General features: G+C 39.9%; 1 protein-coding gene across 1 annotated transcript in view; it reads right to left on the bottom strand.

Annotated features, from left to right (window-relative positions):
* The window catches only part of PHF2 (PHD finger protein 2), a 289360-nt gene that overhangs the window by 93908 nt on the left and 179958 nt on the right, over positions 1-15494 (bottom strand). Inside the window, exons 14-17 of the mRNA XM_030206771.1 lie at positions 13372-13490; positions 10458-10636; positions 7024-7097; positions 6235-6392 (exon numbers count right to left, since the gene is read on the bottom strand). Of these exons, the coding sequence (XP_030062631.1) occupies positions 6235-6392; positions 7024-7097; positions 10458-10636; positions 13372-13490 (530 nt within the window). The remainder of the gene's footprint in view (positions 1-6234; positions 6393-7023; positions 7098-10457; positions 10637-13371; positions 13491-15494) is intronic.

Genomic DNA, 15494 nt, shown 5'->3' with positions numbered 1-15494 from the left:
TAAAAGTAAATGTAATGATCACATTATGCATCTTATGTCTTCATTTCAAAAGTTAGAACTTTCTGGAATTCCCATGTGTGATGCATTGAAAAGAGCATTTCTTTTTACCTCACTATCAAAGAAGTTTGATGTTTTTAGGTCTGTAAATGAAGCCATTGAAGGGCAATCTTTTGAACAGGCAACATCTAAACTAAGGCAGGAATGCATAATAAATGATTCTGAGGAGATGTGTTCTCAAAGCAAGTCAGAGAGAAATGAAACAAATTTCTTGGCAAAGAACAGAGGAAGGCGGAGCTATGGGAAAACTCCACCCAAGGGCAAGCTGATTTGCTACTCATGTGGAAAGGAGGGACATGTATCTAAATGGTGTAAGGAAACACAAAACACTCCCTCTAGCTCACCTAAGCCAATGGAACTAAAGAATTTTCAAACCAGGAAATGTATGAAAGACAATGATAAACATAAGGGCTTTCTAATGGCAGAAAAATCTTTGACTATGGTAAATAATAATTCAAATGAAAGTACTTGGATTTTGGATTCAGGGAGCACATGCCATTTAACCAAGACTGTCTTACCTAACAAAGTCAGCAGAAGCTCAAGAGCCCTTAACATGGGATGAGATTGAGAAAATGCCAGCAGAAGAAGCTGCTGAATGGCATAAAGCTGCACAAGAAGAAATTGATGCATTGGATAAAAATAATACTTGGATTCTTACAAAATTACCTCCTGGCAAGAAAGCTATAGGATGCAAATGGGTATTCAAGTTAAAAAGGAATGCACAAGGAAAAGTGGAAAGGTATAAAGCCAGATTAGTCGCAAAGGGATATCTTCAAAAATATGGAGAAGATTTTGATGAAGTGTTTGCACCTGTAGTGAAACACACGACAATAAGAACACTTCTGAGCATTGCAGTCTCAAAAGGCATGCAAGTCAACCACATTGATGTGAAAACAGCGTTTCTTCACGGAGATATAACTGAAGACTTGTACATGGAACAGCCAACAGGTTTCATAAATACAAAACAAAGACAGCTAGTGTGTAAATTAAACAAAGGTCTTTGTGGATTAAAGCAAAGTGCAGAATGTTGGAATGATAAATTGCATGAAATATTGACAAATTTAGGATTTAAGCAAGGTGAAGCAGATAAATGTTTGTACACTAGGTGCACAAATGGACAATATGCATACATTTTAGCTTTTGTTGATGATCTGCTCATTGCAAGCGAAAGTGAGCAAGAGTACAAGGACATTGTAAAGTGTTTAAACCTCAATGTTGAGATAAAAGAACTTGGTAATGTGTCATACTATCTTGGTATAGAAATTGAGAAACAAAATGATGGTTCTTATCTTCTAAGCCAGAAGCAGAAAATAAATGAGCTTATTGAAGGTTTAGGTATGCAAGATGCCCAAGTTGTAAGCACTCCCATGATCACTGATTTTCTGAAGGATGAAACAGTAAGAGAACCTTTACCAGATAACATCCAATATAGATCAGCCATAGGTAAGCTTTTATATCTAGCTACCACATACAGGGCTGATATAGCAAATGCAGTAGGAATTTTGAGCAGAAGGGTCAGCTCACCTACCAAATCAGATTGGACTGCAGTTAAAAGGATGGTAAGGTATTTAAAGGGTACCATTGATTGTAAATTAAAGATTTCAGCCAATAGTAATCCAAAACTAATATGTTACTGTGATTCAGATTGGGCAGGGGATCATTCTGATTATAAATCCACAAGTGGATATGTGTTTATGTATGGAAATGTACAAATTTCATGGGCCAGTCATAAACAAAGTATTGTGAGTTTGTCTTCTACAGAAGCTGAATATGTGGCCGTATCGGAAGCGTGCAGAGAACTGATGTGGATTGAAAAACTTTTGCTGGATTTCGGAATAGCTGAAAAGAGACCAATCCAGTTAATGGAAGATAATCAGAGCTGCATCCGACTGTCACAGAATGACAAGGTTCAGTCACGCACCAAGCACATCGCAACGAAATACCACAACGTGCGAGAGTTGGCGAAAGAAGGGGTCATCAGTCTACACTATTGTCACACCAGTGAGATGACAGCTGACATCATGACCAAACCGTTACCCAGAGAACATTTTGTGAATCTGCGTATAAAGCTTGGACTTTGTATGAATAAATAATTGCATGACAGTTATGCATGAGAAGGGGTTTGTTGGAATGTATTGTATTTTTACATGCATTGCCTGTCACCTATTATTTCTCTGTGATTACTCTGTGACCTCTGATGTGAATTACTTAGAGAGGTCACACAGCTATGCAACTTCCTGTGGGGGTCAGACACAGCAGATGCAGCACACATGCAGCACATGGAGCACATGGAGCTCATGATCTCTCCTAACCTGAGAGGATCTATGGTGGTGTGAGCATCCATTACCATCTAAGCACATGGAAGGAGCTGATAATACAAATGTATAGTAATATGTATATATAAGCCTGTCTGATTATAATCTAACTACAAACTGTGAGTAAACAGATGTTTTGTTACTTCAACTTTAAAGTGACTCAGCAGTGAATTATTCAGGGGTGAATGAGAGAGAGATGAAGAAAGAAATTAACATTTCTAAAGCTGAAGCTGTGTATACTAAAATCTGCTAATTATTTACTACAAATAATCCAACACTCCACTGGTACCAAGTCCTCCTCACAGCTTGAGAGAGACTGTGCCTTACCTGATGCCTTCCTCAACACAGTCAGCTGAGGGCTACATCTACATTTATTCTTCTCCACAGTCCAGCAAAGCCAGAAAACAACCTTTTTTCCCTTTTACTTTTTCCATCTTTGGCATTGGCCTAAACATGTCCATAAGTACATAAGTATTGCCATACTGGGATAGACCAAAGGTCCATCAAGCCTGTTTCCAACAGTGGCCAATCCAGGTCACAAATACCTGGCAAGATCCCAAAAAAGTACAAAACATTTTAAACTGCTTATCCCAAAAATAGTCCATTTTTCCCCCAAGTCCAATTTAATAATGGTCTATGGACCTTTCCTTTAGGAAGCCATCCAAAACTTTTTTAAACTATGCTAAGCTAACCGCCTTGACCACATTCTCCGGCAACAAATTCCAGAGTTTAATTATACGTTAAGTAAAGAAAAATTTTCTCCGATTCGTTTTAAATTTACTACTTTGTAGCTTCATCGCATGCCCCCTAGTCCTACTATTTTTGGAAAGCATAAACAGATGCTTCACATCTACCCGTTCAACTCCACTCATTATTTTATAGACCTCTATCATATCTCCCCTTAGCCGCTTTTTCTATAAGCTGAAGAGCCCTAGCCGCTTTAGCCTTTCCTCATAGGGAAGTCGTCCCATCTCCTTTATCATTTTTGTCGCCTTTCTCTGCACCTTTTCTAATTCCACTATATCGTTTTTGAGATGTGGCGACCAGAACTGAACACAATATTCGAGGTGCGGTTGCACCATGAAGCGATACAAAGGCATTATAACATCCTCATTTTTGTTTTCCATTCCTTTCCTAATTATACCTAACATTCTATTTGCTTTCTTAGCCGCAGCAGCACACTGAGCAGAAGGTTTCAACGTATCATCAATGACGACACCTAGATCCGTTTCTTGGTCCGTGACTCCTAACGTGGAACCTTGCATGACGTAGATATAATTTGGGTTCCTCTTTCCCACATGCATCACTTTGCACTTGCTCACATTAAACGTCATCTGCCATTTTGACGCCCAGTCTCCCAGTCTCGTAAGGTTCTCTTGTAATTTTTCACAATCCTCCCGCAATTTAACGACTTTGAATAACTTCGTGTCATCAGTAAATTTAATTACCTCACTAGTTACTCCCATCTCTAGGTCATTTATAAATATGTTAAAAAGCCCAGTGTAGCACTATCTGGTCACCAATGGAATTAAAATTAAATCCATGTTAACACCCGTTCTAGCTGGTCCCGTGCTGTGATTTTATTTTATCTATTTATTTTAAGTGCTTGATATACCGCAAATAATCCCCGAGGGGACTATGCAGTTTATAATTTCTATTACAGGTACTTTTACACTATTCGTAAAGGGCTCACAATCTAAGTGGAGGACTAAGTGACTTGCCCAGGGTCACATGGATTTGCAGAGGGAACTGAACCTGGTTCCCCAGGATCTCAACCCACTGCTAACTGTAAGGCAGCAACGGGAATCGAACCCAGTTCCCCAGGTTTGCAACCCGCTGTACTAACCATTAGGCCACTCCTCCACTCCATATCTGACTTAATCTCAGTTTAAGTAATATAGAACTAGGTACTGTCATAATACATACATGTGAAAGGTACTTTTACAACAGATGCATATGTTGCACCTACGACATCTATTTTAAAAAGACAGGTTTTTCATGGGTCTGTCATATCACACCATTGGCTTCCGATAAAACAAAGAATCATATTTAAGATTTAATTATTGGTGTTTAAAGTTTAAAATAATTTAGTTTCACCGATCATTGCTTCAACGCTGCAAATTTATCAACCTCTTAGGACACTTACCATCATCTAACTCAAATTGGTTGGAAATATCATCCTTTAAAATGATTAAACTTGAAGCATGTAGGTCCTCAGTGTTCAAGGTTGCTGGGCCAAAGCTCTGGAATGGGTTACAATCTTCACTGAGAGCATAGGAGCCGGCTCTGTGGGTGCTGTGGGTGCTTGAGCACCTCCAATATTGAGAAAAATTCCTTATATGGTTCCAGGGAGGGGTTATTTCCATTGGGCTTAGCATCCCCAATAATTTTGAAATGTGGGCTCCTATGACTGAGAGTACTGCAGAATTCAAATGAAATTTGAAAATCCTTCTGTTGCAACAAGCATTTGGAACTTAGTTTAAAGAACATATTGAATGAACTAAGTTTATGACAAGCGTTTTTTCCTAAGATGAAGCATTATATTTATGGTTCATTTTGTGCATTTTGTTGTATTTTATATGTTTATTCGTCACCAAGTACTCCTGGGATTGTGTGGCTAATAAGTATTTTAAAGAAATAAATATGCACCTTTATAAAACTACTCCACCAGACAGAAGGCACATGTGTAAATGAGCCCGCTACATCTGCAAAGATATGTGCATATTTTTATAGCACATGCACATACCTTGTGATTCCTCTCAACTTCACAGTAATACTGTGTTAGGTGTAACTTTATTTTCTTACACATGGGGTATGACAGGACCCAAACTGATTCCTACTTACAGCTCTGTTCACAATTTCACTATAACAGAAAGCCACAGAATGCAAACCAGATGCTTATTGCATTACTTGATTCTCCCAAACATGACGGAAGATCTGGGCACACGGAGGGTAATTCTAAAAAAGGGCAACTATTTTCAGGAGCCTATTCTATAAAGAAAAGTAGGCACTTACCTTCGTTTATAGGGTACTATTGTAGCAGTGCAAACACACATGTACAATTTAGATGTGACTGCTTACATCAGCCATAGGAGCTGGTGTAATTGCTCACACCTAGATGGTTAAAATATACGCAATTTACATGCATAACTGTGCACCCTGTACGTGCTCCGTCCAGACTCTACCAATGTAAAATCACTAAAAACCAACCTGTTCACAAAGGAATACCACAATTGATCCAACCTAAATACCATTCAACGAAGCCTATACCTGAACAGAAAAAACCCGAACTCTCTATTCTTGACTACTTCATTCACTATGTCACCAATGTACCTTTCCACTGTTTTTCCACTCCGGAAATTAACCCTTTATACTTGACCGCCTAATCTTATCACTTATGAACTCTAATGCAATACCAATTAGTATTTCTCATCCCGGAAATGGCGATTGCCACTACAGAAAAATGTAAGCCACATTGAGCCTGCAAATAGGTGGGAAAAAGTGGGGTACAAATGCAATAAATAAATGTGTACGTCTACCTTCAAACTATGCACCACTACCTTTAGGTGCAATCTTAGAGAATGGCGCGTTAGCCAGAATATTGGCATTTCTGCGCATATGTGCACACATACATACATATATGCCAGTATTCTGGTCATCTATGCACTTTCTTGGTACCTAAAAGCTGTTGCCTCTTTATGGAATTACTTGCTTAACACCTTGAATATCGGCCTCAAGTTACCGGTGGCCACACTGACAATTTTTCCAAAAGTACTCCATTACTATTAACTGACTCTCTTCTGTTCTGCTGCATTTGAGAAACAGAGTGGGTGATGGTAAAATTCACCTGAGCAGATTTTACCTGTTTGAATTGTATTCCAATCCCCCGACTTCTTTGCTTGCTTGAAGGAGATCCAGGATTCCCGCAGAACTCCCGGATTCTTTCTTTACTTTGGAATTCTGTCCTGACTTTGCGTCTGTGTCTATGTGAAGGGAGCCTTCATCTGAGGAGTCATCACTCTGCCCGAATCCAAAAAGGATAAGAAACAACCAAATAAAGTTAGCCAGCTCGTCAGCAAAAAAACAGCGGGGACAGAGCATCATTCAAAACCAACCCAAGGAAATCACATTCACATAAAGTGAGTGGGCATAAAATTTTCTATCCACCTTGCACTCCTTCTCCCTCTCTCCCCCCTCCCCCACCAACTCAAGATACAAATACCTGAGCTGGTGGTGATCCCCAAACCTCTCCAGCTGAAGACTCCCATCGGCAAGAACTCTTCAAAGCAGGGTAGTCAGAGGTAGTGCCCCTCAGTAACCGCAGATACCCCTGACAGCAAAAACTGAGCATGTTGTGGGGGGGGGGGGGGGGGAGGGAGTTGGTTGCTGTCACTCTCAGACACTACTGCCAAAACCCAGCTTCAAAAAGTTCTCAGTGAGAGGAGTCTTCAGTTGGTGGGACTTGGAGATCGCCACTAGCCACTACAAGGGTGGGTCTATCTCTTGGCAGCCCTGAAGTTTCCCTTTGAAAAACTTGTGGTCCACCAGTGCTGTGGTGGATTCTTTATTGCACATACTTTACAAAGTATATGCAGCTTTCCAGGGGATCACATGGTTACTTTTCCAACATGAAGATTAAATGGTATCATACCTTGTACGTCACTGACTGAACCTTTGGTTTTTTGAGTGGAGTGTGTTCTACAGTTTCCTTCTGGTCAGATAAAACTAAAAACAAAAACAAACAAAGCCTTTAGAGTTCTATAAAGCAGAAAAAAAACCTGAAAAGTTTTTTTTTTAATTGAATAAGCAATTGTTTTTATTCCTTTTAAAGAAAGGACTTGATCACACCTTTGTGATTCCTGGATCATACTCTATAAGCTTCTCAGCTAGTGTTCTTTGGTTCCCTGGGGAAGACAGGAGGTGCCATCTGTGCACATAAGTTACAGAATACTAGCACTCAACAGTATTCTATACAGGGCTTTTTTTGAGGGGGTACTGAGTACCAGCACCTTTTTCACTGTCTGCTAAAATTGACCCATGGTCCCCAAGTTTTAATAAAAGAGCTCAGGTCCTACACACCAATTCTGCCGACATAGATTCTGTGACTGGTTGCAGGGGGCCTGGCTATTGTGGGGTGGGTCCCTCAGTGATCACACCACCCCTGAAGGGTGGCCTGGCATTTGAGTACCGGCACCTTTTACCCTAGAAAAAAACGCACTTATTCTATAACAAAACAGTGCAACCTGCTTATGGGTGAATTCTATATATGATGCAAAAAAAAAAAAAAACCCCAAGCTTACTGCTATTCTATAAACCTCACCTAAAGTTAGTCGCGGTTTATAGAATATGCGTAGTGCCCATTCCTGTGACTAAAATTTAGGCACGACCATTTACACCAACGAAAACCTGCGGCTAACTTAGGAAAGGATCAGGCATATTCTATAACTGTGCGCATAATTTTTAGGCATGCCCATGCCCCTCCAACGGTCATAACCCCCCTTTTGACATCTGCACATTACAATTACATGCACCACTTTCCAGAATACGCGTAAAAAGTTGTACGTGTAAATTTTAAATAGTGCCAATAATTGCTTGTTAGTGGCCAATTATCGGCATTGATTGGCTTTCTAACTAATTAAGTTGCGCACACAATTTGACTGCACTGCCAAATTTGCGAGTGCAACTATAGGCGAGCATACTAAGTGGCGGGGTAACTGAACTTGCTGCATGAAAATAACACTCGTGATGAAGCCAGTGTGAAACAGTCACACTGTAGAGCAAAGCAGCTTTTGTTTCAGATAAGTACCTGAGTGAACATGATTACATTTGGACTTTAATATTGGGAAAAAAAAGAGGAGAAAAAATATTAAAGTCCTTTTTCCTCCTTTTAATTTTATTCTTAGCAAACTGGATGTTACTTGCTAGTACTTTATAGTGATATTTTCTTCAGCGCAAGTAAAGCCTGGGAAGATAGTTGTCATAATAATGCAGCATTAGAGCTATGGAGCCTGATTTTCCATTGGGCCTCTCACAGAAAATGGGACATCCAGGTCAACGGCATTCACAATTTCACAGGTATTTTACAAAAGGCTCATTGAAAATGAAGCCTTATGTAAAATACATAGAAGAGCATATGTGTACCGGTAAGTGCTGGCACGTCCAGCAGCAATAGTCTTTTTAGTTATAGACATTTTTAATAAAAAAAAGTGGCATTGCGTGGGTATCTGCATGTGTATGAGGCAACACTTAACATGTGTAAGTGTTGATTTTGCAACTTACACATGTGGATGTTGGCGCTTATACATGAAAGCAAAACTGGATGTCCAAGTGTAGCCAATTAGGAAGCCCTGTGAAAAAGCTTTCGATTTTAGACATTTGGGGGTCCTTTTACAAAGGAATGCTGAAAAATGGCTTGCAATAGTGTAAGCGTGGGTTTTGGCCATGTACCGATCCATTTTTCAGCAAGCCTGTAAACAAGGCCTTTGTTAAATTTTTGCCAAAAATGGACGCTAGCGGTAAAGTCTCATGCGGTAACTGGGTGGTAATGACCTACACATGTCAAATGCCACTAGGCACGCATCCCCCCCAAAAATATTATTTTTCAGACGCGCACCAAAAATGAAATTACCACAAAAGCCATGCGGTAACTCCATTTTGGCGCATGTTGGGCGCGAGCAGATGCTTACGCGGCTTAGTAAAAGGACCACTTGATGTATATTAGAGGGGTAAAAGTGATTGGCAAATTGGCCCCTCAATGAATGGCTGGAACCCCAGATGCAAACAAGCATTTCGGAGGGGAATTCCATAAATGGTGCTCAAAAATGGGCACGGGAAAAGACTGGCGCTAAGCTCTTTACAGAACAGCGTTTAGCGCTGATTCCTATGCCCAACTCTGGGCGCCAGACTTACCCTTGCTGAAACCTGGTGTAAACCCCGGAACCCAAGTTGGGTGTAGAGACTCATTATGCTATAACACTGTGCACAACTTTTTGGAACGCCCCTGATATGTCCATGCCCCTCTTCAATTTTGGGTTGCATGCTATACTAGCACGTACCCAGATGCACAAGCAAATCCTAACAGGTGCCAATTAATGTCAATAATTGGTCGTCAGCTCGCTAGCCAATTAAATTGCGCATGCATCTTGGAAGCAAACCTGGTGTAAACCCCGGAACCCAAGTTGGGTGTAGAGACTCATTATGCTATAACACTGTGCACAACTTTTTGGAACGCCCCTGATATGTCCATGCCCCTCTTCAATTTTGGGTTGCATGCTATACTAGCACGTACCCAGATGCACAAGCAAATCCTAACAGGTGCCAATTAATGTCAATAATTGGTCGTCAGCTCGCTAGCCAATTAAATTGCGCATGCATCTTGGAAGCAAACCACAAACAGAATCAGGGGTTACTGTACACTGACATCCAGCCTTTTGTTAAGAATAGGTACATTTCCTTGTAAAATCATGAACACACATATAATTTATGCTCCCCCTTCCAAACTATGTGTCCTGCAGCTTTTACACCTGTAAATAGCAATTTTCTAAAACTGCATTGGCCATTTACACATATAATTGCCATTATTTACAGGTGTAAAAGCTGTACAACCCTTCTAAAATGACCCCCGTATTGTACTACTTTGTCACAAGGAGGTCAATATTCAGTCATGCAGTTGACTTATAATTTTCAAATAATCTTAATTCGGACATTTCAAATCTTACATAGGTTCAGTGATGCAATTAGTTTAGTAGCGCCACTGAAGATCCACATACAATGTGGAACGTCATTTCAGGTTCTACCTGCTATTTGTGTGGTCCAATTAGGCATATATTTTAGAAGTTTAGCGGTTGAATATGGCCAGCTTATGCAAGAGTTATACATCTCAGTGGCTCTGCCAATGAAATGCTCCAAATCCTGCTCCCTTTCTGGACAGATAATTTGGAATGTATTACAACTTATACATCCAAAAATATCCCTGTGCCCTCCCAAAAATTGTTGAAAAGAAGCATTTATGCAGTTGCATAAGTGCTTGTGAATATTGACCTCAAGGTTCTCAGTGGAAATAGAGGTAGTACTTGGCCCCCTTACAGGGTAGGTCTCTTTTTATGGTATTCTTTTTCCTCCTAATTGGGAACTCATCGATCTTCAGCTCGCCATCATCTGAGACATACTCATATTCATCCCGCACAGGCTTCGTTTTATCTTCTTTGAAGTTTTGCAATGATCCAAAAATGCTCGGACTTATTTGTGGTTTAATGCCTTTTGAACTGTTCAACAAAAAGTGATTGTTAGAGAATATTTTAACTTCAGTTCACAGAAAGGATGCATATATAAAACACAGAGGTTAATATTCAAACTACTTATCTGGTTAACTGGATAGTTAACTTTTGGCTGAATAGCTCAGTTTCTGACCAAAACTTAACTGGCTAAAAAGAGGAGGACAAGAAGCATACCAAGGGCACGAGGATAATTTAAAGACATGGTTATCAATGTGGGCTACCATTAAGATGTGTTATTTTATTGCTAACTCGTGCAATTTTAGCTCAAGTTCTATTTTATGCAATGAGACCTAGTTACTAATAAGTGGGGTTAAGAGTAAAATACGTATCTTAACGGTAGCACACCTTGATAATTTTCCCCTTAATTGGATAGCATCAATATTTTGGTAAACCAAATCAGTTAAGTTGGACCATGGAAGTGACAGGTATAAATATAACTGGATAAGTTACCCAAGTTATTTTTATCCAAGAATATTCAATTGTGCCAACTTAACCTGGTTATCTCTTGAAATATAAGGTTAAAGTTAAATTATTTTTAGTATTCTATCATTTTTTTTATGTTTGTTTTGTACAAAGGACTTTCTTGAAAAGGCAGGCTATAAATGTGTGAATTACATTAACTTTAATAGATAAGTTATCCTTTTAACTAAATATGTCACCACTGAATACTGACAATGTGACCCTGCCACGTGTTATTGTATCAGCAATTCAAGGAACTCTTCCATCTTTTACGAGTGACCTCACCACCTAAGACAGATTCCACCAATATATCTCAACATTGTTTCAAAAGAACTCTCTCACGCTGATGGTGAGGGTTCCATTATAATTGCTATCCACTGGTTTTAGGAAGACAACAAAGAGCTCTCAGGACATCTTGAGATCACTCTTCAACCACATCACTCTGCTGACCCCATGACAACTCCATTACTATAGCATAATTATTAAAACTATTATTCTTATGTTATAATTATTATTAAAAGTATCTTTTATTAAGTGGTTTGTTATGGTCATTTATTATTTATGCTGCACTTTCAATTAGGTTTGTTATTTGTAACCTTCTCAGAAAAACATACTTTGGGGGTCCTTTTTCTAAGTTGTATTAAGTGCTAATGCGTGCTTAACACAGTAAAAAGAGCCTAACATGGGATGCACTAAAGCGTTCCGTGATAGCTTAGGCATGTGCACATACTAACCGTGTGCTAAATTTTTCCTAACTTTTCTTTTTGAGGAGGCATTTCAGGGGCGGAGAGTGGGTGTTCCTGTGCTAACCAGACAGCGCATCTACATTACCATGTGCTAACTGGTTAGCACACAGCTAACATGGGAGCCCTTACTGCCTCCTAAATAGGTGGTAATTCTTTAAAATGGCTGTGCGCTAATAGTAACATTAGCATATGGACATTAGTGAAAAAAAAATTGAAAAAAGACATTTTTACAGCTGCAGTAAAAATGGCCTTAGCGCACTGGAAAGACCTGCGTATGGATGTGCTAAGGCCATTTCTTACCACAGCTTTAACAGTAATTGTTTCAAAACAGTAGGCTTCTAAGCCTGTGAACTGTATTAATTATTTCATGAGGTATATGTCTTCTAATTGGCCAGCAGATGGCAACTGTTGCAGAAAATACTATTTTCTTTTTCCAGTTTAAGATTGTGGAAAAGCAATTCAAAGTACCATTGGCCAGATACTTTCAAAGTTGGTCCCCAGGGCTCTGATTGGCTATGGAGTTCAAATCTAGCCAGGAGGTACTAGACTTTCTTTAGTCTCAGCAAGGGAGAACAGAGGAGAAACATCTCTGTCCTGAGACCCTGTTTAAGAACTGTGAGCAGTCATTTTCCCGAAACTCCCCAGGTGCTACCCAGGTAATAACAAAATGTTTAGATAGTTTTATTATCCTTATTCAGTGTTTAGATAGTTTTAATATTGATCCTTATTCAGTTACCTGCTACTGTTTGTTGTTTTTTCATCTGTTTTATATTGTTCACTGTTCAAATTTTTCATGATAATAAATCATTTATTAGCTCTGTTTCTTCTGGACTAAGAATCCTGGTGGTTTGTGTGTTGAGTCTGTGGGTGTTTTCCAGGAACTGTGGGACCCCTGGGAAAGTGGCCCCAGTGCCTAGAAATTACCGGGAATAATTTGAGAGTGGGAGACTCGCCCAGAGGCAAGTGGGACCCAGTCGGTGGGAGAAGGGTGCTAGTATAGAGCACAGTCACAGCTGCAGGTGGGCCTAAGCAGTGATGGGGATAGACCCTCTAGGTGGCTGCAGGGGTTAGCCCCAGGTGGGTGTTAGGCATTCTGTGACAGTAATGATTAACAATAAGTCAATCTCAGATGCAGTGTTAGGTTTACTGAAGATCTCTCCCCTCCAATTCTATCTCTGTGTTGTATGGTTTGAGGGGGAGAGGAAGGGCAGGCATTTGCTGTACTACTGCCGATGGCAACTGAGCACCAGTCTAGGGTTATATGAATCCTTTATTACCATGAACAAGCCTAATGCAGTTTTCTGTGATTATTTCAGTTATAGAGGTAGCTGGGCATAGTTTTCTTTCTGAAGAAAACTTCCAAAGCTTTTCTACTGCAACTGGTTGCAAGCAAAACTCAGTATAAAATAAACACATAGTACAGTCTTCTATATCTTACTGTATTTCCATAAAATATAGTGGACCGTTTTTTTTTTTTCTTATGTCATATTCAGAATCATAAACTAGACTTTGGCATACCCCAGCAGTTTCTTGTTAGAGAAGGAAAACAGGAATTTATTGTCCTTGTTTCCTGATACAGGAGTCTTTTCCATCTTCTGTTCTTCTTCCATTTTAAGTAATGAATCTGGTTTGCTGTTCTGAAAATAAGGGGGGGGGGAAACAATCATTTTAAATTGACCGCTATGTTAACACTCAAGCAAATATCCTATTTCTTAACATCCAATTCCAACACTACACACAAAAATAAGGAGAGGTGTAGCAGGCAGAAGTAAACCTAGCGGCTCTGTTCCAGCTGAGCTTGCAGGGGACTCCATCTTAAACTTCCTCTGATGCTATTCATCTTTCCTCTCAAAAGGTTTCATCACATATTCCTTTTTCTTTAGCCCCAGGCCAACTTTCTTGATGTGACCTCTGCCAGTGATAGCAAATTCTCATCAGATGCTTTCCTCTAATGCCTGGAGAAGGCAGGGGCTCTCTGTGTCACTTTTAATCCTATCTGTGGTTGGGAGACATATACAGGCCAGTATTCAAAGCAAGTTATGCTTTTGCAAGAGAATGTTAAATGGATAATGCTGGGTCAATTAAATAGCTAAACAGCCAGATATTTGTATAATTAGCGGCCGGTTTAGGGGAGGAGTAAAGGGGAAGTTATTTCAGAATATCGTCCTTTTTCTAAATTTAAGACTAAACTGAAAATGCACCTTTTTTACCCTTGCGTTTGGGGACTTACTGGGGCAAGAGATACAATGATAGGAGGGTGCCTACACTCAGGAATGCCTGCAGCTAATTGCTGTTTTAATACTTGAATGTTTCTTTGGAATGTTTGGTATCTTTCTTTTATGGTGCTCTTCTCTGATTAATTAGATTTTTTAAATGTAAATTAAAATTTGCTTTGTAATTAAGAATGATCTTATCAAATGCCAATAAACATAGATATTTAGCATTAAGATTCCGCTTCTACGGGGGCAATTCTATAAGTGGTTGCCTCCTTTTATAAGCCCCAGGGATTCCATTATAGAATACTAGTATAATTTGGCTTCAGCGTGGCTTACATTTACCTGCACACGGTTACACCAGGCCACAGACCTGTTGCAACTATGGGTGCCTAAATGCAGCAATGGAATGCAAAACTTACAGTATTCCGTAAGTTGCACCTAACTGGCAGCACCACCCATACCCGTCTCATACTCCACCCAGGTGAATGCTTACTTGCATTAAGCGCTAGACTATTTACATGCACCCTTACAGAATAGAATTTCGCCACTTTGTTTCCACTTATATGCATTAAGGGGTATGTTTACTAAGGCGCGTTAGCGTTTTTCACGTGCTAAAAGGTTAAGGTGCATTAAACGTTAACGCGCCAATACATTCCTATAGGCGCATTAGTGTTTGTGCATTAAAAACACGTGCGCCTATAACACACCTTTGTAAACACATGCGTAAATGTATGCTTACCTGCAAAAGCGCTACTATTCTGTACATTAACATGCACAAATGACAGGTAAACGCAGGCGTTCAGTTATATAATTGCACTTTAACATGCAGATACTTGGGAAGATAGGGTTTGGGGGCTTGTAGGGTGAAGTACCTGTCAGGGAAGTTTGTCTTAATGGGGGGGGGGGGGGGGTAGGTTAGGCATGTCACAGTTTTAAGTGATAAAAGGTGTCATTCAGGGGGTACGGGGTATGTATTCTTTATTATTCACATGCAAGTTTATATTTGTCTGTACCCCATGTTGTAATACAGTATGTATAAATGTTTCTTGAAACGGGTGGGGAGGGAAGGGGAGGCGGGGTTGTCTGGGGAGAAAACCGAAAACTATTTGATGTCGGAAGAAACACCGACAGTTGTCTGTTGTACTAGTTCTGTTATTGATGTGCTGTTATTGACTGAAAGGTGATGAAGGCATTTTATTCTGTATGTTAAGTCAATAAACAGATTAAAACATAACATGCAGATACTGTAGGTATTCTCCTGTTCTTGCAGGGCTTACGCTTGTACCTGAGGCATTAGAGGGTTAAGTGACTTGCCTAAGATCGCATGGAACTGCCGTGAGATTTGAACCGGGTTGTCCTGGTTCTCAGCCTCCTGCTTTAACCGTTATGCTACTCCTCTACTCTGTATTAATTGCCAGTGTCATC

Source organism: Microcaecilia unicolor, chromosome 6 (genome assembly GCF_901765095.1).
Source record: "Microcaecilia unicolor chromosome 6, aMicUni1.1, whole genome shotgun sequence".
Taxonomy (NCBI): Eukaryota; Metazoa; Chordata; class Amphibia; order Gymnophiona; family Siphonopidae; genus Microcaecilia; species Microcaecilia unicolor.
Note: the sequence above shows the minus strand (reverse complement) of the source record. Positions and strands in the feature narration are given on the sequence as shown.